At 52.2% G+C, this 22,431-nt stretch overlaps 2 protein-coding genes across 11 annotated transcripts in view; one reads left to right on the top strand and one right to left on the bottom strand.

Annotated features, from left to right (window-relative positions):
- The window catches only part of LOC131518912 (uncharacterized), a 109,134-nt gene extending 102,736 nt beyond the window's left edge, over positions 1–6,398 (top strand). For 6 of the 10 annotated variants that reach the window (XR_009265338.1, XR_009265340.1, XR_009265339.1 and 3 more), the window contains 2 exons: positions 146–398; positions 581–2,785. Coding sequence is in view for 1 of the 10 variants with exons in the window: in XM_058741409.1 (XP_058597392.1) it covers positions 146–398; positions 1,881–2,158 (531 nt within the window). In the remaining 9 variants the exon portion in view is untranslated. The other 4 variants (XR_009265342.1, XR_009265341.1, XR_009265343.1 and 1 more) reach the window with 4 other exon arrangements.
- CACNG2 (calcium voltage-gated channel auxiliary subunit gamma 2) overlaps positions 1–22,431 on the bottom strand; it is a 109,137-nt gene that overhangs the window by 73,423 nt on the left and 13,283 nt on the right. The window lies entirely within an intron of this gene.

The following is a 22,431-nucleotide window of genomic DNA, read 5'->3' as shown; positions in this document are numbered from 1 at the left end:
CTGCCCTTGCCTGGGGACGATCACCGTGGGGGGAGACAGAGTCCCGTGGCCTCGGCTTCTGTTTGCTACCTTCACCCCGCTGCCGCGGCCCTTGGATGCGAGGGGCACAAGGCATCTGCCACGTTCCGGCATTGTTTCCTCCTAGTGCTTTCGTTCCAGCCCATTCTCACTCTCTGTCTGGGAAAATCACAAGGAAACTCCACGTTTTGCTCCTGGAATTCTTGCCAGCGTGATTCAAGCCGAACGGAGCACATGGCACCGAATTCCCACACAAACAAAGACGTTGCCACTTTCAGCGCGGTGGCTTCCTTCCTTCTGCCGGCCCGGGCCCCCCATCTTGCCCGGGCAAGAGGGGCAGAGTGCATGCGGCCCGGTTCTCACCTACAAGGCCCCCCATGGTGGGTGCACCTACAGTTGGGCGGTGGGTGGTGAAATAAACACAGAGGCCATCTGCCCAGGGAATGCATCCCGAGCCCTATCCACTCCCCACTCACCCAGGGTTTCCTGGATCAGATGTCTTACCAGTGTTTAACTGAGCTGTGCACCTTGGAGTCAATTCCCTACTCTTTCTGTGCCTCAGTGTTCTCATCTGGAAAATGGAGATGGTCACAGCACAAGATGATTAGAGGATTAAGGGAGATACAGTGAAAGTGCCGTGCAGCGCTCGGTAGACAGTGGGCGCTCAATAGCTGCTGGCCACGATGCTGATGCCCTGTGTCGGTGTTAGCACATGTTCTCGGAGCTCAGGCCTTCGCGGGGCCTTGCGTTCCTCGGCTATAAGCCCCGTGACCGTGAGATCAATCGCTTTCGTGCTCGGCGCTCCCAGGCACTGCGTGTGAGAGCAGGATTGAGTGGAGGCTCCCGTCCAAATCCAGTGTCGAGAAATGGAACAGGGAGCTGGGTGGACACATCGATTAGGCCCATTCCTGGCTCGAGTGTGGCTCTCTCCAGTCCCCTCCCTGCAGGCTGGTGAGCAAAATTCAGATGCTGACCTCCTGAGAACACCCCTTAGGCTGAAACCTATCGCCCCCTTTGTCAGAGATTATGTGATCTCCAGGGAAGAAGAGGTGTGGCATCTCACCTCTGCCACTTCTGAACTGAGTGACTTGGGACAGAGGACTCTCCCGTGCCTAAGATGCCCTCGTCTACGAATGGGGTTGATAACTGCCCTCCATGAAGGATGTCGGGTGGGGGGGCTCGGCACCGACTCGAGTGTCAGGGGCTTGGCCGGGGTCTGTGCTTAAGAGCAGCTGCCCCTTCACCAGTGATGCTGCTGTCCCCAAATCTCTAAATTTTAACTAGGGTCCCCCTTGTGAAGGCCTGGGTTATCCCCACTGGAAACCTGTTTTGGGAACTAGCCCCCCTGCATGTCACCGAGGGAAATGGGCGTCAAAACTGATGGCCCCCTAGGTGGGGGGGAGACCTGGCCCAGAACTTGTCACAGGATGAGCACCTCTGGGATGAGAGGCCAAGTGGCCTAATGGGCCGGGGACTCAGACTGGCTGGATTTGAGCAGTGTTTCCACGCTCACTCCCAGTGGGGCCTTGACAAGTTCCTTAACTGTTCTGAGCTTCGGTTTCTTCACCTGAAAAATGGGTGTGATGATATCCCTCTTTGTGAGACCAGAGAATTAATGGCAGCTTATTAATTATAGTCTAAGGCACTATTCTAAGCCACCCTGTGAGGTCATCACATCTATAAATATCTTCACCTGACAGTTGGAGAAACTGAGGCACAGAGCGGTCACTAACTTGCTCAGGGCCGCTCGTTCATCCCATTTCCTGGTGCGGTCCCTGCTCCTTCCTCTACTCTCCTCACATTTCCCCAAACTCGCCGGGCGAACCCACGCCTCTTGGCCTCTGTGTTCCTTCTGCCTGCAGTGACTGTTTCCCCACCTCTGCCTGACTCAATCTGGTGTGTCCTTCAAGGCCCAGCTCAAGTGTCTCCTCCTCCAGGAAGCCCTCCTGCCAGGGCACTAGAGGTAGGTGCTCCTGTAGCCTGGCATCCCCTCGACGCAGGCTCACACCCCCTGCACAGTTACAATGGATTCAATCTCCAGAGCACTTTCTTTCTCCCGGGCATGTGCAAGGCCGTTCGTGCCCCCTCTGCAGTGGGGTTGGTCTTTTCTCCACCTCGTGGCTGGGGAGACGGGAGCTGAACTCAGGTTCGCTCTCCAGGAGGCAGCTGGGAACGCATCCCTTTTAACTCGCAACCTTTTTAACTCGGCTCTGTTCTGCGACCCTGGCCTAGGTGTGTCTATGGCCCCAGGGCCCTACACCACGTGGCGATTCAAACAATAGCTGCCGAATGAATCCTGAGCCCTCAGGATGTGTCTCGAGAATAATAATGGCTAAAAACCAAAAAGACCTCAATCAAGGACCCCAGGTTCCCATCCCCCCCGGCTGGTTCAGGCAAGTCCTGATCGGAACAGAAGCCCCGCGAGAGCAGACCCCTGGGTGCATCTGTCAACACGTGCCTATTCCCAGGGTCTGGCTGGAGGAAGTGCTCAGAACGTCCGAAGTGACAGGGAGATGTATTTCCCCCTCGCGGGTGACATCTTGGACGGCCCTGCTCTCTGTGGACCCAGTCTGCTTTGGAGCCCCTAAATCTGAAGGTCTTTGGTTTCGGCCAAGGGGTACGTAGAGGAAAGAGTGATCCCTGCACGCCCCCAAATCAGAGAAATTGGAGGTTTGATGAGTGCTTCACGCACACAGAGAAATGACAAAGCGATGTAAGAGTGAGAGCCTTCAGAATACCCATCTTCTCCAGCATCCTGCGTTTTTTTCTTTTTAGAGCAAAGCCCTGTAATATTAATAAATGGCGGCGAGAAGGGAAAAGTGACTGCTTCCTTTTGACATGGCGAAGATCACAGGGCCTGGAGGACCTTTAATCTTTATTAATGTGTCTCAGGGGGGCCTCTCCCACAAGCTGTGGGAAGCAGACATGCAACGAGTTTGCTTGCTCGCGGTCCTCAGCATCCCTGGGCGCCTCAGATGACTGCCTGATACTGTTCAGAGTGCAGCAAAGCCACATCACGGGGACCCGCTGTGTCCCAGGCAAGAACAAGGCAGCCCTAACCCAGCTCCCATCTGTGGGGGGCTGGATGACAAGGGAAATTCAGGACACGGGCCTCAGTCACATGGGCCCGCTTCTAACCAAGGGCACCGATGCCCTGAAGAGGCTCAGAAGGAACCAGGCTGTCAGTTGCAGGGACGAGCACAAATCATGCCTAGGAGGGGCCACACCTGAGTCCATTAAGGAGCACGTCCAATAACCAACACCCTCATTTCCAAGGGCTCTCCTCCGCACTGCCTGGCCAACCGCTTCTTTCCCGCCTCTCCTTCCCTCTGGCTGGGCTGTGCACCAGGGGGCCAAAAAGGTCTGTAACTTGACACGGTGCAGACCTAATTCCACAGACCTAGTGAGTCAGGAATTGCAAGGCGGGTTCGGAGCGCACAACAGAATTGAAAAGTGTTATAGTAAGGATAGAAGAGCCAAGAAAGTTGCAGGGTCTCTCTGTCTCTCTCTCTCTCCTCTCTCTCTCTCTATCTCTCTCTCTCTCTCTCACACACACACACACACACACTCACGTGCGCGCATGCTGAGAAACCGAGAGGCATATTTTGACATTCATTCATTCAAAAATTCCGAAAACCACTCGGTGCTAAGCACTGTTCTGGGCACTGGGGATCCAGTGATGGGAAGGACCGCCAAAGTTCCTGTTCCCCCAGAGCTTATGTTCATCCCAGTGTTCTTGGGCGAGTTTCTCCAGTGGCCAGGATGGTGCAGGTTAATCTCAAAAGCCACGTTACAAGACAGAGGGGGCGGGCACCATTTGTACCCTCACTTTCCGGACACGGGATCTAAGCTCAGGTCAGAGGTCAGCCTGTCTGAGGCCACCCGCTAGGGTGGGGGACCAGGATGGGAGCTTGGTTTCCAGGCCTTTTCTCTTTCTACTCACTGCTCAGAGGCCACGAGGAAGCCCGAGCTGAGAGGCCAGTGCTATCTGGGAGGAAGAACCCGGTGAAGTGTGCTCAAATAAAGCATCACCTAATTCGATTATGTTTGCTAGACTGCAGTGTAATAAAACGGAGTTCCTCATAAGCATCATCTCCTAATGTTTACAGAACAAGAAAGCAGAATTAAGATAGGAATTTCCAGGGAGAAAAGCATGTGTTTTAGGCTGAAACGTAAAGAGAATAGACCCGGAAGAAATCGATTCCAGATTTTACAACTCAGCTCGGATGAGGGGGTACACTGGGCGGCTGGCTCCTTGGGGAGGGCCTGGCGGATGCCCCCAGGTGGCTGCTGGGGGTGGAGGTCCCACCGGAAGGACCCCGGGACGGGGCGGAGGGGCCAGTGGGAGGAGACGCCTTATCGGGAAGAAGTGTTGGCCAAGAGAAGCCTTGGGGACCTGCTGGGTTTGTTCCAAACGCCTCCTCGCTCCTGTCCTCCCAGTGCCCACCGTCACATGCAGACAGAGTGATTTTTCTAGTAAGAGTAGAGCCTGGTGATGAGCATGTGGGTCCTGGGGCTGCCTACGTTCGAAGCCTGGTGTGCCCCTTCCCACGCTGTGTGACCCCAGGCAGATTACTTGCCCATTTTCTGGACATCCGTTTCCTCACCCACAAGTCATGAAGCTAGAATGAGCCCGTGTGCCTGAAGCACTTAGAGCGGCACCTGGCACCTAGTAGATGCTGAATTAACAAGAGCTGCTCTCATTATTTTAAAGCTGCATATACCCCTCCCTTTTCTAAAACGTTCGTTCGTTGCCCTCAGGGGAAAGCCACACTTCCCAGCCTGGCAGTCAAGGCTTTTGGTGATCTGGCCTCTGCTTAGGACCCCTTTGTCCGCCCTGGAACTCACGACTCCCTCTTTTGTGCCTCTGCTGAGCCCCCTGTAGAGTTTGGTCCCTCGAACTGATTTCATTGTTCTGCTCCCGTGGCCCTTGACCTCACTCGACAGTTAGGGCCTGGCCCTCGTTTCTAAGCTCTGGGTCCTGTCCAGGATGTAGCACTGCGCCTCAGGCAGTGGCTGCTGGGTGAATTTGGCCATTTAACGGGGAGAAAGTGCAGGCCAGAAGGAGCGCTTGCGACCAGTTATTCTTATGAAATAAGCACATGCCTGGTGATGGGGGAAATGTTAAGTCCACGCAGAAGCTTGAGAGGCTGTTCAGATGATTTCCCTGGTTCCAAACCCTTTGAGAGGAAGAGCCTGGGGAGGGAATACTGTGTTTTGCCATCACATCGCCTCTGGATCAGGGAGGAATAAAGCGAGGGTTCATGTTTCTCCTTCGAGAAATTAGGTCACTGGGTGTTGTTAAAGTGTGCCTTACAGAGCTATGCTGATCAGTTCTCTTCTGGCCTAAATATCTGGTAATTATCTTGGTTTTTTTGCTTTGCCAGACTCGGCCTCCTAAAGCAGTTCATCTACGCGGCTACTTGTCAAGATCTTCAAGGGTAATGTTAACCACGGCCACCAAGTGGCAAAGCCCGCCCAGCGCCTGCCTGGTGCCGGGCACTGTTCTAAGCGGTTCGGGCGCACGGACGTCTCAGGTCTCTGCACAATCAGGAGGAAGATGATACGATTGCTCGCTGCTTCCGGGGCCTTTGCTACCTCTGCTGGGTTCCCGGCCCTCTCTTCTTCCTCGCCCCTGGCTCCCCCTGCCCACTCCACAAATTGTCCTGGCTACGCGGGGGCACGTGGCTTCCTCGGTATAAGCCAGAGCTCCACGGGGATCCAGCTCCCTGCCTCCCCACCCACCCGGTGACGTCGGCCTGCCTCGGGTCCTTACCCCGCCCCCCCCCCCATGCACCCTTTGAGGCCTGGCTGGAGTCTCGACTCTGCCAGAAAGTTCTGTCTGAACTCCCGTGGCACTCGGAGTCCAAACCACCTGCTTTACTCTGTGGCGGACCAATGGTCGCCAGCATGCGTGTGCGTGTGCACGTATAAGCACGTGTGTGTGCATGAGTGTACGTGTGCGTGCACGCTCCTGTGATCACGTTCTTTCCATACTTAGATTATAAACCATTTGAATACAGGGATCAGGTCTCCCTCTGCCTCTCAGCCTCCATAGAACACTGATCTAACTATAAGATTCTCCTTACACACTTCATTCATCCAAAAAAAAAAAAAATCAATAATAAGCCTATATTAAACACAGTCCACCGTGTGCCAGGTACTGTGACCAGCACCGGGGTGTTGGCCTAGACGGTGGTTGACTATCGATGGGAGGGCAAACGTGGAAAAAGAATTTAAGGAAAAACCCAGTCGATCCGGGGCAGTTCATCATTTGGCGCTCAAAACTCCACAACCCAACTTTTGACCTAACATACGAGGTTACATCAATTACAAATAACATTCACCTTGACATGTAAATACAGGTTCTATAGGCGTAACATCTTCTGACTAGTGGGTGTGTTTGGAGGGATCTATTTTTAAGTTTGTACTTCACAACCTGATAATCGAAAAGAATGATGATCATAGTGGCCAAATTATTGAGCTTTTAAAATAGGCTCTACCTACAACGAGTTCAGGGTCCGGAACACTCTCAGGGTAGGCCCTCTCCTACCGACTTCTCTGCAGGAGAAACAGAGGCTCAAAGTTTAAGTCAGCTGTGAAAAGGGCAGGCCGGGCGGCCGGAATCGCCAGCCAGGTCCAAAAAGTGTCCGTTCTTTACAGGTTTCTATGTCTATGCTTCTGACGTTCTCAAATTATAGAGAAAGAAAGAAATGTTTTGACCTTGTGCTAATACGTTTTCCGTAAGGTCAGAAATAAATAAGTGAAAATCATTCTGACAATCTGCAAGCAGGCTGAAAAATACCACTTCACTTTCCCCTTGGATTCGACCCCCGTAATTGTTGCGCTCATTGACAGCTGATTGGTTTAAATAATTCATACCCTTTCGTGAGGCCTGTTGCTTGCAATTGGCATTTGCTTGATGAGGGCTGTGAGTGACAGGCGATTACAGGCTGACATGTTCCAGAGACAGGCTCAGAGCTGCCACCCCCACCCCCCAACCCCGGCGTCTTAAGGCAAGTCTGTGTATCAGGACCTCACTGCTCTGTAAAGTGCAGACTGGCCAACAGACAGCTTTTTTTTTTTTGGATATTCTGACCACATGTACATTCCCAGCCTTCCTGTGGGCCGAAGGGAGAGGGCTGGCCGTGTGTCCTGGGACACTTGTGCTCTAAGTTGCAGACGTGACTGGAGCCTGTGTGCTCCAAGGGTCTGCCTGGAGTCCCTGCCTCCACGTCCTGCAAGACAAAGCTCTTGTCTCTTTTCCAGGCCGTCAGGAACCCAGAGCTTCTGCTGTGGAGGGTGGGGGGACTCGAGTTTCTTCCAGCCTCTCACCCAGGAAAGAAGCTTCCACTAGTGGGAAAAGTGACCAGCCTTTTTGAAGCGAAGAGAGGTATATTCAGAGATAAGAGGGTACGGACGGGGCTCAGAGGGGCAAGACAGCCGTAACCCCAACAAAAGGCAAGAAAGAAGGGCGCTAAGGAATCATGGGAAGACGGACGCAGCTGAAATTCGCAGAAAAGCTAGAAACCTTTCCTCGATAGGAGAGGCAAGGGGACACGGACCTTACTTAGAGCCACACTGGGAACGTGTGGAGGGGAGGCCAGGAAGGGGCCCGGGAGGGGCAACCTTTTGCACAGATGGGAAGGGGCCAGGCAGCTGGAGGAGGCCGAGAAACCACGAGCATAGAGGCGGCTCCCACCAGGCCGTCTTCAGTGCCGCTCTGTGCGGATAAGAGAGCAGCGGCTCCCATTAGCCGGGTCTCAGGATGTCAGATTTCCCCCAGCTTGTTGGGGTGACCTTGAACCCTGGAGCAGTTTTGGTTGCCTTCTAGCTCTTAGGTCACATGGTCAGTCCTCCTTCCCCACGCATCCAGCAGACATGGTACCTCCCACATCATCACCGCCATCAGACCTCACTGGACCCCTGCATAGCAGAGGCCCGCCCGGGACCCCCTGAACCTGAGTCTGTATTTCAACCAGACCCTGGGTGACTTGTGCACACTGATGTCTGAGAAGCAGACCCCAGGACCGTAGGCTTTGTGGGCGGTGGATGGCTTCTCCCTTGCTGACTGCTTTGATCCCCGAGCATGGGGCCGGACACATCCTGGGACCTTAACAGACACGTGTTGAAGGAGTGAAGTAATGAATCTCCGCAGACACCAAGACGGTGGGGGGTGGGGAGGGAAAAGGGATGGGAAAGAAGGCGATCGATCAGCCCGAGTGGGCAGCAAGGGTTCGGAGAAGGTCGAAAAGACCGGAAGTGGCATTCTCTGAACTCCACTGACGGCAGAATGATTGGTAAAACTTTCACGTGGAAAGCAGTCCGCCCATGAAGAAAACGTCTTGCAGCACACACACGGATCTCTTTTATGGATTCTCCAATGCCGCGGAACAGGCATCTCCACGTGGAAACAAGAGGCAAGAGCACTGTGTGCGGAAGAAGAGGCGGGCGAGGGAAGAAGCGAAGGAGGAGAGGTTTGATCCCAAGAGCCGGGGGGAGAGCAGAGAGGGCTGGCACCCTTCTGCCGCGCAGCGCTGGAGAAAGCCGAGTAGGTGAGCTCCGATAGGGGACCAAGGGCTTTGGACTCTACCCAGAGGTTCCAGTCTCCATGCCAAGCACTCACCTGAGCAGTGTGCTTTATGGTTTACCGCACTGGAGTTTCAGCAGATGTCGTCTCTACCTGTCACTTCCAGGAGCTGACAACACCCAGGCGAGAGGAGAGGGCAGTGTGCTCGGGAGGGGAGGGGATGTGCCGGGGAGTGAGGCAAATGCACTTGACTGCTGGTGGGTTGTGGGGCTTGGGCAGCTGGTGGCTGTCCCTCCCTCAGGATCAAGAAAGGCCTGGTGGTGCCCATGCTTGGCCAGGTCAGCCCTGGCGACTGAGGAGCTCGGGGGGCTGGGCCCCTCCCGGAGGCTGACAGCTGCGGGCTGGCGTCGGTTCTGGCGGATGGTGCCATGGGGCCAGGCCGCCATCTTGGTTCTAGCATCTCTGAGCGGGGGAGGGGAGGGGCGACCTCGGGAAAGTTCCTTCACCTCTTCCCTCACCTTGGACCCAGGACGAACTCATTTTACTCTTAATGCTCAAACCACACCTGAGATAGGGACCCTCTTCATTCCCATTTTACAGATGAGGAAGCCCAGGCCGAGGGCGGGCCCCTGAGAGAGCTGGATCGAACGCGGGCAGTTTGAGTCCCTACACCACGTGCTGACCCACTGTGCCCTGCGCTGCAGGGGAGAGGCAGGGAGAGGCTCCAGGTGGGCACTCCGGAGCCAGACTTGCATCCCAGCTCACTACCGATGGGCTCTGTGAGTCTCCCTCAGCCTGTTTCCTCATCTGTATGACAAGTTTAATTATAGGAACGTCTCAAAGGGTTGTTGCGAGTGAGGGTCAAGATAAAGTGATAGCAGCTGGTCATCTAAAACAGTGCCCAGCATAAAGTACTTCTTGCTTTTGGTATTTGTCAGCTTGTGGGGGGGGGGGGATAAAATACAGTGACTTAGGAGGTGAGTGATCGGAAAGTCTCAGTCCTTTCCCCTCCTCTCCTCCTCCGACCCAACAGGTAGGCTCCGGTCAGTTTCTGAAGCCGGGTGGGAGTGAATTCCATCCTGTGACACGGGCGTCTTTTTATGTTGACTTTTTTTTCAAAGAGCTGGGAGTACGTCCAAGGTGGCAAGTCTCATTTGTATGGATAACGGCTCTAGGAATTACGTCCCATCAAACAACCCCCGGGGCCTGCTGGGTTACATTAAGTTCCTGATGTCACCCTGCCAGTTGAAGACACGGCTGTCGCTGGAGTGTCAGGGCTCCCGAGTGCCCCGCTCACTGCTCCCTCCTTTTCCGTAGGGAGAGGTTTGAGAAAGAGAGAGAGGGAGGAAGAGAAGGGCTGGCTTGAAGTTTCTGTGACTGCTGCCGACCACAGTGACGGTCAACAGGCATGATGATGGTGGCAGCAGTCACCGTCCTTACTGAGAGCACTGTCTGCGCCATCGGGCTGGATCCTCACGGCAACCCTCGGAGGCAGGCGGGCCTGCCATCCCTCGTTTTAGGAGGCAGAGAGCCGAAGTGGATTCGTGCCCACGCAGTGGGGAGGCGGTGGGTGCCTACCAGTCACACCTGCCCTGTGGGCTACTAAGCCCCCTTGTGGTCTCGCCCCAACCCTTGCGGAGCGGGCTTGGCCCACGCTACCTTCTGGGGAGGCCAGAGCCGAGATACCTGCTTCCACCTGTGAATCTTCACAGGGTTGATCTTGCCCTCCCAGCAGCTGTAAACCACACACCAGCAGCCTGCACCTTGACCTTTCTTTAACTACCACGGTCTCGGAAGTGGCTCCAAACCTGAATCTTTAGTGGCGGCGGAAGATCCTTCTCTGGTTGAGACCACGGCCCTCTCTTTAGGGGAAGAGTCTTTGCCACCTGTAACCGCTGACGGTGCACCTGCCGTGTGTCAGTCACCGCCCCCCCCCCCCCCCACCCAGGTCAGGAGCTCGCCGGAATAACGATTTCACTCGTTTTGCCAATGAGAACCTTGAGGCCCAGAGAGGCTGAACCACTGGCCTCAGGTCACCAGCTGACTCCTATTTTAAGTCACCGGAGTCTCAGATCCACCCTGGAAGCCCAGGCCTTGTCAACACCCTTTTCCTGGGAGACTGCTCGGAGGAGGCATGAAGTGAGCCGATCTGCCAGAAGGTCCTTTGCCTGCCATGGCTCACCACTGAGGAGGCAGGAATTACCCGCCCTCTGTTTCACAGAGGGACGCACAGCCTCAGAGGGTGAAGAAAGGGCCTCGGTCAAGGTCACACCGCCCAGAAGTGGAAGAGCAGACCGCCGCCAGCCCAGATCCTCTGCCCCCACATCTGGTGCCATTTCCTCTACCCCACGGTGTGGGAACATCTGCCGGCCAGCCTCAGCGAGGGCCCTAGAAAAACGGCGGGGGCCTCGTTTCCCTCAGCTGCCGGTCGGAAGGCTTGTCTCCCTTTCTGCCTCTTGCAATATGAAGTGTGCGCGCGCGCACGCGTGTGTATTTTAAAAATCTTTGGTCAGCACCAAATTCATCTGAAATTGCAGCAGGCATAATACTTCAGTGTCCTCTTTACGCTCTTCGGTTCTAACAATCTTGCAGGTATCAACTGGCCTCCGCTTCAGAGGAAAAATAATAATGAATGACTTAAAATAACGCTGCGGAGGAAAACGAAGGTTTGATTTGAATTGCAGAGGGAACGGCTCGCTTTCAGTCCCTCTCCCTCTCTTCGTCTCCTGGCGAAGGCTTTCAGACTCTGCAAGATCCTTCTACATTCGGAGATTCCAAGGCTCCGGGAAAAACCAGAGTCACGTTGTTCGATCCACGAGGGTATTTGTCAGGCATCTTTCCCCGTCATTCCAAAATACTGCCCGTATCACCTTAAGGATAGGAAGCATTTAGTTCTTTGGTCTGTCCTTTCTTAAACATCGTCCGGGGCATAGGGAGTGATACGGTTTCCCTACCACTGTGCTGCCCACACGAGCATCTTCCTCGGGGCTGCATCAGAGTGGCCCGTAGGCCACAGAAGCCTGTCTCATTAATCACGGTGATCCGTATCAATAGAAGGGAATTCTCAGAAGGAGGCGAAATGCAGATTCAACCAATGAGGCCCTATCTGAGGAGGCTCATTATAACTCCTTGCGTCGGTCCCAAGAGGACATGGCTGGTCACGGGTGTGCTGAACGCTTTACTAGAAACCCTCCTTAACCCACATGGGCATAAACGAAGCTGAAATTACTGGAGAAGTATGTGCTGGCGTGTGCTGACCCTGTGGCTCGATTCAATCGTAATAAAGTTCTGTGGATTGAATACATCTTCTCCGTGGAGTGTCACAGCCGACGGAGTTGTGAATAGCACGTTCTGGTTTTGCCTTGAGAACAGGTCTCGTCAACCAAGTAGCCAATGGGAACTCAGTTAATTAATAAAAGTACATCCCTTTTAAGTACTGCTGTGGCTTGACCGGCCCTTGATCGCATGGATTTGAACAAAGCCAGTTTGGAGGTCGCTAATAGGAACTTGTTACTGAGCTGTCATTTACAAAATGTACTTTGAGGCTCTGAGTCATCAGGTCACGCAGTGATGCCAGGGGTGGGGACGGAGGGAGGCTTAGGGTTGAACCTATTGATGTGCTGGAACCCAGAGGGGAGGGCAGCTGCTCCCCAGGCTTAGAGCCCAGGTCAAATGGGGCCACATCAAGTGATGGGATTGTTACCTCCCCAGGTGCCAATTGGGGTTGGCTTGCAAAGCGCTGAAGAATGAATCACACCCTGTCCTGGCTGAGGTTTATGACACGCGATTTGGGGGGGGGGGGGGTAGGAGCAGGAAAGCCTGACTTTGTCCCATGTCACATGACTTCGTCCCATGTCACATGACAGGGGCCAGCAAGTCACCAGAACTGGGAGAAGATGGCCATCAGTCAGAATCTCAGTTTCTAACCCTTGTGTGAACCAAAGGTGCCCCCTCACCCCCCTTCCCCTCTGATCTTAGAGAATCAGCCCACTCTCTCTATCACCTTCTACTACCCTCTTTCCACACACGTTCACGTTTGACCCAATTCCCCCTTCTATCCAAAGACGCGACCCAATTCTCGAGCCTTCTCCCCCACAGTTCTGACCCAGTTCTCTCGTCATTTCCACAAAGACGTGACCCAATTTGGCTGCATCCTTCCCCATGCACATGCGATAACATTCCCCCTACGCCTCCCCACACTACAGATCTGACCCAATTTCCACCTCCAAGCTAGTCATTCACACCTGTTCCCCTCCCCCGCCCCACTGGACCGGAGCCAGACGGCTACCTTCCCTTTCTACAGGTGACACCAGCCCCTTCTTTTAATACCCAAGACAGAGCTGCACCTCCGACAGCAACCTCTTCTCTCCCCAGGTACGTCCCCAGGCATTTGACCTGATTCTCCCACTCCTCAAACCCTGCTGGGGACGTCATCACACCCCCTCTTCCCAAGGACATGTGGTTCGTGTCATTGCCGGAATGTCCAGCCCTCCGACACAGCCAACATCCCCAAAGTTTTCGGCGCGACCAGAGCAGGCAATTATTTTGGCACCTGGCATGGCCAGAGGAAACCGTACAGCTGCCCGTGCCTTAATCTGATATTCAGTTATTAGGTTATTTTTGAAGAAATCATTTTGTTGGCAGCGTATCCGTCAGCATTTTAAATTTTCTTAAAAAAAAAAAAAGGATGTGGGAACAGTTCCGGTGAACTGTGGTGGGCAGTCAGGGCTAAAGGCCTTTACAGGAAGATGTGGAAAACAGCCAAGGCACCAGCCACGGACCGCCCCCCTTGCTATGTCCGTGGGACTCCTTAAGAGGTTACAGAAGATTGCTCTCCATGGATTCCTCATTCTCGGCCGCTACCTAGTTAAAAAGTAAATACGTTTCAATGATCACAAATGATTTTTACTTAGCCACCGGGAATCAGACCACAATCATTTTTGCATTTTGTTAAAAGCCCCTACACAGCTGTCACATGACAAGGGTATTAGGTAGTATCAATTTCGGGGACTGATTTGAGTGAATGACCTTGGCCTGGGGGCGGGTGGTTGAGGGAAGGGGGGAAAGGGCTTTTGCAGCCTCGCCCTGGCTTCTGTAACTGTTCCTTTGTCCCTGTCCAGTGGTCCGCTTGTGTTTGAGGCAGGAAGAGCCCGTGGCTCTCCTCCCTTTTCTCTGAACTCTGAGCTGAGGTGACACTCGTGGTGGAACTAGAATGAGAAATAGTTGTTGTTTTGACAAATCCAGCATATTGCTGTGAATAGGGTTTCTCTTCTAAAATGAAGCACCATGAGTTCAAAGCCTTTGGGCACTGTAAAGAATGTTCCGAACGTTCTTATCATGATGGCAATCCCTATGATTGTCACTGTTGTCACCATCTCCATCATCACCACCTTCATCACTACGTCTTCACCACCATCACCACTAGACCCCCACTGGCACCACCACCACCACCATCATGACCATCAACATCACTAACATCATCACCACCACCACTGCTGCTTCCACCATTAGCATCACCATCGCCACCACCATCACCGTCATCATCGTCATCACTAACATCATCATCAGCACCACCATTACTGTCATCACCACCATCACCACCACCACCATCCCCACAACCACCACCATCACCGCCATCATCATCGTCACCACTAACATCATCACCACCACCACTGACGCCACCATCATTAACATAATCACCACGATTACCATCATCACCATTGCTGCCATCATGATCATCACCACCACCATCACCACTACGGCCACCATCATCGTGATCATCTCATCACCACCACCATCAGCGCCACCTTCCTTCACCACTATCTTCATTGTTACCACCATCACCACCACACCTGATAACTCTGATTCTGTCCTGCACCATTCCATTCTTTGTCTCCTGTCAACCTTTATTTATTTATTTATTTATTTATTTATCTAGAGAAAGAACCTTTAATTAATTAATTAATTTATCTAGAGAGAGAGGGAGAAGGAGAAGTAGAGAGAGAGGGAGAGAGACAATCTTAAGCAGGTTCCATGCCAAGCATGGAGCCCCACATGGGGCTCAATCTCACAACGGGGAGATCATGAGCTGATTCAAAATCAAGAGTCAGATGCTTCACCACCTGAGCCACCCAGGTACCTCACTCCTGTCAACCTCTTTATATATTTATTTGTATTTTTATTAATAGGAATGAACATGGAAAAATCACTTTCTATGTTTTTTATTTACAAATTTTTATCTGCTTTATTCATAAATAAGTTAGAAGCTCAAGATCTGCCGATGTATATCTCATTGATTGATTGATCAATCTATCCATCCATCCATCAGTCTATCCACCCACCCATCTAACTGTCCATCCATCCATCATCCATCTATCATCTATCATCTATCTATCTATCTATCTATCATCTATCATCATCATCTTTTTCTTTCTCTTTTTGGTTGTATTTCTAGGACTTTCTCCTTTTTCTTCAGACCTCTACGCTCACCTGCAGCTTGTTTGGAGCTCAAAACCTAAAGCGAACCAGTACGGCAACTTAGCACATAGAGAATGCTTCCAAACACCCTAGTACAGAGACCAGAACTTTCTTATTTAGAAAGAGAATGATGAAGAGAAACTACACTATTTTATCTTTCTGTGGGAAAAAAGAGTACATGTCTTTATTCAGCATCAAAAGTTTCTAAAATGGAAGAAGTCAGCAAATCCGAACCTTTGGTTCGTAGCCAGTGCGTTAGGGCCATGATGTGCACATTGTTGACATCCGGTGAGTGCTTGTTGAATTGGATTCGAGTGTCAGCTTTTGGACCACAAAGGAATTAAACCCATAGTCCCTTGGGCCACCACCTTTATTCTCAGTCTCTTTTTGGGTCACATCCCTAATCTTTCCCAGTCTTTCCTTTTGTCCCTTATCAAAATTCATGACCCTGATGCTGAAGTAAAATTGATTATTAATGTCTGGAATCCATTGGGTATACAGGATTTAAGTCCCAATTCTTCCAACAACTAGCCTGAAAAGGTCATTTTTCTTTTGGCCTCAGTTCTCTCATCTGTGCAATGGGAATCAATGCCATATAGGAAACACAGTAGGAATTGAATGAAAGAAGGAAGGTCCATACGGTTGTAACTCCCAAAGCACCCAGCTCATGGTAGGCATGTGCATGGTACATGTACATTTCCTGTGGAATATCACGTCCTCCTCTCTGTCCATTTCTGGTACAGCCAAAGGATGCCTGGGCTGCATGCTCTTAGGGATCAGCTCTCCTTCTGCCATCAGCTTGTCCTTACAATCCTCAGCCCTTAGGAGAACCTGATCGTTGAATTAGGGAAGTGTAACATAGGCAGACCAGGGGGCAGGATTTCCCTGTGAACTCACTGCCTTTTTACCCGCCGCAGGAACACTCTGAGACAGCGCATCACCATGGACAGGAATGGTTCCCACAGCGTGGTGATGCTTGAGAAGGAGCTGCAGGGTGGGAAGCCCCCCTGTTGGAGTGAAGAGGGTGAGGAGGGAACCCTGAACCTGACTCCCACCAGTGCACCTGTTAGCTGTGTGACTTAATCTCTCAGCTCCTTAATCTCTCCTTCCTGCTACGGGGGCTCCTAAAACAGATGCTGTGTATTGTTCTGAGGGAACGATAAAAACACTTGGCACCTAGGAGTGTCCTCAGTAGATGTTGTTTTCCTCTCTTCCTTCTATCTTCCCTTTCTTTTCGAAGACATTCTTTTGTTTGCATTTCCTTTTCATCCGAGGTTTTGTGATACCAGATTTTGAGAAATGCTGACTGCTCACCGGTGGCTTGTATGGAACCCTACAGTTATTAGGAGGGTGGACACTAAGAAATCGAATAAACAATAAGTATTTGTTTGTATAAATAAGAATGGCAACAACATAATTATTTGGGATCATTATTAAATTGTGAAATCAAATGAAGCCAAAGTGATAATAATTGCACTGAAAGTCAGTGGACAGCTACACCCTCTAATTTGTTTGAAAATACTACCCTACTTTGTTATTGATGCTTAATCACGCAATTATTAAAAAGAAGACCTCCAAGCTGACAATACTAATAATGGTGATAAATCTTCCTGACGTGGAGGGCTCTCACTTTGTTTTAATTGAAGGGAAGCTATGGAAGTGTTTTCCCTCATTTGAAAAAAATCTTCCTTTTTTTCTCAGGCCATCTGTCTGGCTATTAAAATCCCATCAGCTTCATTGCGAGAACGCTTACTTCCCCCACGCCTGCCATCCCAAAGGGGGCTCTTAGAGCCAACTAGTTCACGACAGCTCAGGCCCCTCCAAAGGAAAAGCATGCTGCTCTCAACTCGTCCTTTGAGGCATCCTTTCTTCCCTGGCCTCTCCGTACACGGCTGCATAGACGGTGATTTATTTCCAGGCCCCCACAGTAATACCCAGCAATCAGTTTATACCTTTGATAATGTGTTGATTTGTTCAACTGTTTAAGAAGTAACTGTCTCTTCTCAGCAGGCTAGGCTGTAACGAGACAGTGCTGGATGTTCAGGATAAACACGCTTGGGGTGAAGTTCAACGCTACGATTTCAAGACCATGCTCTATAGATGAGCCTGTGAAACTAAGTGGTTGAGTCAGGATCAAAGGTAGGGAAGGAAATACCTGTGTCCCTCTGCTCTGATCCAACACCTGGTGTCCTAACCGACATTATTCCCAACCTGTCCTATGTCCCTCTAGATCCTTTCTCCTGTGATGGTCATGCAAGACAGTCATTACCATTATTACAAGGCTGGCCTCAGCGCGCCCCCCCCCGCCCCCCACCAAGGACAATCATTACTGAGAAATCTCATAGCACCTCTTCACACTAGGGGCAAATCCCTCAATGTTGGAGAGACTCTAGAAAGAAATCCCTTCACTTCTGGGAGATGCAGAGGAAAGGGCTAATTCCTCTCACCCAGGTGGTCCTGGGAGGGACAGCTCCTCAAGACCCTGCAGGAAAACAGAGGGAAGGTTCTCCAGCTCAAGCCAGTGTGTCAACAAGGGAGTTAGGCTCACGACCTCTCTCTGGGCGATAGTCCGCATCATTGTCCTTCTATATATATATATATATTTTTTTTTAACGTTTATTTATTTTTGAGACAGAGAGAGACAGAGCATGAACGGGGGAGGGTCAGAAAGAGGGAGACACAGAATCTGAAACAGGCTTCAGGCTCTGAGCTGTCAGCAAAGAGCCCGACGCGGGGCTCGAACTCACGGACCGCGAGATCATGACCTGAGACGAAGTCGGCCACCCAACCGACTGAGCCACCCAGGCGCCCCTGTCCTTCTATAGATGTAAGAATGGGTCACATCTTAACTAAGAGCTGAGTGTTCCTGACGCCATAGAAAGGCTCTTGGAGTCCAAGCAATTTCTGTGGATTGACCCTCTGACCTTCTCTTCACTTTCCGCCCCTTTATCACTAAAGAAAGAAAAAGCTGTGAGTAATGGGGGTAAAGGGACACCTGTCTCTCCATCTTTTTCAAACCTGGGGGGAAGGTTTATAGGTCAGAATGGTGCGTTTGCAAAGTGAATGATGGGCTATTGTGGTATCTGAGATGAATTTAGTTGGTAGAGGGGTGAACATTTAAGCAGACTTAAGTGGAGTATTTTTAATATGTGTTAAAATTTTAACTAGTGCATTAAGCCAGTGATTCCTTGGCTATTATTGCTTAGGATGAGGCGGAAACAGGGCCAATTAAAGATAAGTGTTAAGTTAATAACAATACAGGTGGCATCTGGACACGGCAGACATAATGAAGGCAGAACCCAAAATGGCTGAAGGGTGGGAAATCTTGATTTACAACATCACCGATCTTTTGAGCGCCTTCTCTGTGTACAAGCCCTTTATAGAGATTATTTTACAATTTATAACCCACTGCATGACAGGCATCATCATTCCGGTGTCCTGTGGCAGATAAGAAACAGCAGAGATGACCCCCCTCTCCCTGAGGTTACACAAGTAGGGGGACTCAAACCCACGCCCGTCTGATGCCCCAGCGGGGCTCTTTCTGTTGGATGGCGCTTAGTCAGTCAGGGAAAACTAGGGTAGGATGTGGTTGGGTTCTAGGGAGGATCTACGGTCCCAGGCTGCTCGGGTGTGCGGTCCTGTCTCCCGGTCTGTAATTTTAGCCCGAGTCCGGGCCACAGGCTTTGCGGCTTCATCGCTCAGTCCACAAATACACCTCTCCCGCCTGGTTGTTCGCTGCGATCTCTGGGTCTCGGTGAGTTCTCCTCCCGCAGTGTTTTCGGGGCTGGAAGGGGGTGTAGGTTGCGGCTGCTCTGAGAGGGGATGGCCCCCTCCCGTGCTCAGCCGTCTTCCCTCCCTCCCAGCGGCCTCTGCCCACCCTTTCCACGTCCCCCTCCCCCAACACCAACCTCATTTTGCTGAGCTTCTGGTCCGGCCTCCTGCTCTCCCCAGCTCTCCCTTTTTAAGCCACTGTCTTAGCCTTGGCATGGGGTGCGGTGGGGGGGGGGGGGGTGCGGCTTCCTATCCCTGCGTTAGTGTTCCCGGTTCCCTCCCATCAGCCACCCCACCCATTCTGCCTCAGGCCATGTCCTTGTAACCCTGGTGCCATCTACCGAGGCCCACGGGGAAGCCTGAAAGGCACAGTGTTCTCAAGCTAGAGGGGAGGTCCTTTGAAACAGACCTTCCCGGCCAGGTTCTTGTGTTCTCCTGTGAACTCAGTCCTGGGGGAGGGATTCTGCTATTCCAGGGCTGAGGCCGGGAGAGCGGCCTGTTCTCTGAGCTGCTGCTTCCATGGCAAGCCACGACTCAAACCAATGTATCCCTCCCTTCCTCCTTCTGTCTTTCCATCCTTCTTTCCTTTCCTCCTTTCCCCCTCTTCTTTCCTTAATTTTTTTTTTTTTTTGCTGAGAGTCGACTATGTGCCAGACCCTGGCTTAGCTATTTCATCAGACCGAATAACCGATTTCCCACTTATTGACCAAATGCCCATCGTGTGCCAAGCACCCTGCCAGGCAATGAGACACACAGGCAAATCTGACAGCCCCCTGTCTCAAGAGCCTTCCTGCCTGGCTGAGGAGACAGAGACTTGAAAACAGAGAAGTCTGGGAAAGTAGAAAATCTTTGTGCACGTCGGAACTGGCAAGGACAGGAAACGCCACACCTCTGGCTTTTGCAGCCCGTGGGGAAAAGGCTTCGCGTTTCGATCAGCCTCCATCCCCCGCTTCGCTGTGTCAGCGTGAACACCACCACTGTGAATGCCAGACATAACACCCCATCTCCAAGTAGATGTCCCCGTCCCTCTGTTTCTCATTGCCATCTGAAGGCTCTCGTTGGCCAGATCCTACCGCCCTCCCATGTGACTTTGTGGGACAGGTGGAGAAGCCTGGAGCTCACCCAAGGGTGTGCAGGGGTGTAAGCGGGAGGAGGGGGCTAAAGAGATCCATGAGTGCTGGTGGTCCTGCCCAGAGAGAGGTGGAGCACGTGGTCCCCAGGGAATTGTCCCTCTGGTTCCACTGAGCATTACTGAGCTCCTGCTGTGTGCTAAGCGCCCTACTGGGTGCATGAGGTTCTGCACTGATGCTGGGATGGGACCGGGGTCACATGGATGCTGGTCCCAGCACCATTGCTGGCTGGTTCCACGTCGCTGGCGGAATCCCCTCCCTCTCTGGGCCTCAAGTTCTTGGGGCCCAAAGTGAGGGTCTGGACCAGATGAGCTCCCTGGATGCACTGCTAGATACCCTCCTTCAATCTGGAATAAAGATTATGTTTTCCAGACTTCCTTACAGCCAGTGTATGGTCAGGTGACAAACTTGTGGCCAATGAGACCAAAACAAAAATGTTGTGTGATATCTTTTAGGACACTTCCTTAAGAACCATGGGACAGGTGCCCTTTTGCCTTTGTCTCTTCGTGCCATTCTCTGCCTTGAAGCCTGGAATCTGAAGACAGTGGCTGGAGCTCTGGCAGCCATTATAGACTGTGGGGTTGAAGGCCACACCACAGGGATGGTGAGCAGGTAGGCACCTGCGTCGCTAACCTGCTTGTGGTGCCTCCAGACCAAACTTGTCTCCAGATTGGTTTACTTAAGAGAGGAAAAACTTTTGTCTCATTTAAGCCTCTGTTAATTTTCTGTTTCTGTTACTTGTCAAATCTGATCCCTCCTGGTACAAGCCCTAAAATCCCTTCCAGGAGTACCATTCTGAGGCTGTGACGTTAGGGCATCTTTAAACACTTGCTTCCCGTGCTAGGCAGAATAACGGCCGGCTGCAGATGTCCCCCATCCCAATTCCTGTAACCTGTGAATATGCTATGTTGCATGCCAAAGGGGAATTAAGGTTGTAGATGGAATTAAGTTTGCTAATCAGTTGATCTTAAGAGAGGGAGATTATCCTGGATTATCCAGGCAGGCCGAGTGTAATCACGAGGGTCCTTACATGTGGAGGAGAGAGGCAGGAGAGCCAGAATCAGACAGATGCAGCACGAGAAGGACTTTGTCTGGCACCTGCTGGGCTTTGAAAATGGAGGAAATCTTTCTGCCCCACTGGAACGCGGCCAGTCTCTAGAAGCCGGAAAAGGCCAGGAGAGAGTCACCCCGCGCCCCCCGAGCCTCCAGAAGGAACACGGCCCCGTTGACAACCTTGATTTTAACCCAGTGAGACCAATTTCAGACTCCCGACCTCCAGAGCTGTAAGGTGATAAGTTGGTGTTATCTTAAGCCATTGAGTTTGTAGTGATTGGTCACAGCAGGCCGTAGGAAACTAATACACTCTCTCTGTTTCCTCCTGGGAAGATAAGATCATAACCCCCTCGCTAGAAAGTGCTGTGTGGCCTAAGGAAGATGGGTCCATAGGACGCGACCCAACACACAGGAGACCCTCAAACACCGTCCACTCTCAGGGAACACCAACCATTCCCATCACACCTGTGGACACCACCTTCGACCATCAATAACAACATTAGTGGCAAAGGACCCTGGTCTCCCAGAGTTTCTATTCTTGTTGGGAGAGAAATAATATGCCCTCCAAACAAATTCAGAGAGCAGGAGGCTCGATGGAGAAAATAAAACGGGCAGGGGGAGGTTGGGAGGAGGATGGGTGATGCCGGCAGGGGGGGTCAGGGCAGACCCCCTTCCGCCGGAGCTGACTTGTTTCTGAGCCCCGCGCGTGAGCACAGAGCCTGGCATGCCAAACACCCAACACGTGTCATGGTGGATCATGTGACCATCCTCCCAGATCAAACTGCACGTCTAGAAGTTCATATCCTTTCTGAGCAATTGCCGGGCACCTCCTGTCCACCCTCCCCACCCTGCAAAAAAAAAAAAAAAAAAAAAAAAAAACCCTCTAGAAATTTCCCTCTTCTCTCCGGAGCTCGCTGGGCAAAAAAAGAAGAGAACCCCCCGTGCTCCAGCAACGCCCCCTCCCCTCCCTTCTCGGCCAGGCCGACAACATGGGTTGTGTCCCTGGTGCCTGCCATTTAGTTATTGAATAAAGCAGACCACATGGCCTGCACGACAGGGTGCGCTTCCCGAACCGGGGTCAAGGTCAGAAAATGTCAGCCTCTGAAAGAGACGCTGTGGGGGTGGCGGCATATGGGTGAGAGGCTCTCTTTAAAGGCGGCAGCGTTTAGCACACGGATGGGATGCCGTGTGGAGGGAGCCGGCCCGGCTGGCCCTCCACCCGGATCTCATCAGCAAGCGCTGCCCGGGGATGGGAGATATTCACGCATCTGTTCACGGAGGCGCCGCCTGCTTCGTCGAGTGGCTCTGCCCTGCCCGGGCTGCTGTTTTGCTTACATTCTCAGCATTTTGGGCCACCAGGAGACAGAGACGCTGCCTGCAATTTGCCGTTGGCCTTAGAGGAGCGGCTGCAAATTCAGATGCGCTGCGGAGGGAGGCCGGAGGGAGGCCACA

The sequence above is a fragment of the Neofelis nebulosa genome, chromosome 8, assembly GCF_028018385.1.
Source record: "Neofelis nebulosa isolate mNeoNeb1 chromosome 8, mNeoNeb1.pri, whole genome shotgun sequence".
NCBI lineage: Eukaryota > Metazoa > Chordata > Mammalia > Carnivora > Felidae > Neofelis > Neofelis nebulosa.
The sequence above is the reverse complement of the archived record's forward strand: the minus strand, read 5'-3'. Positions and strand labels throughout refer to the sequence as shown.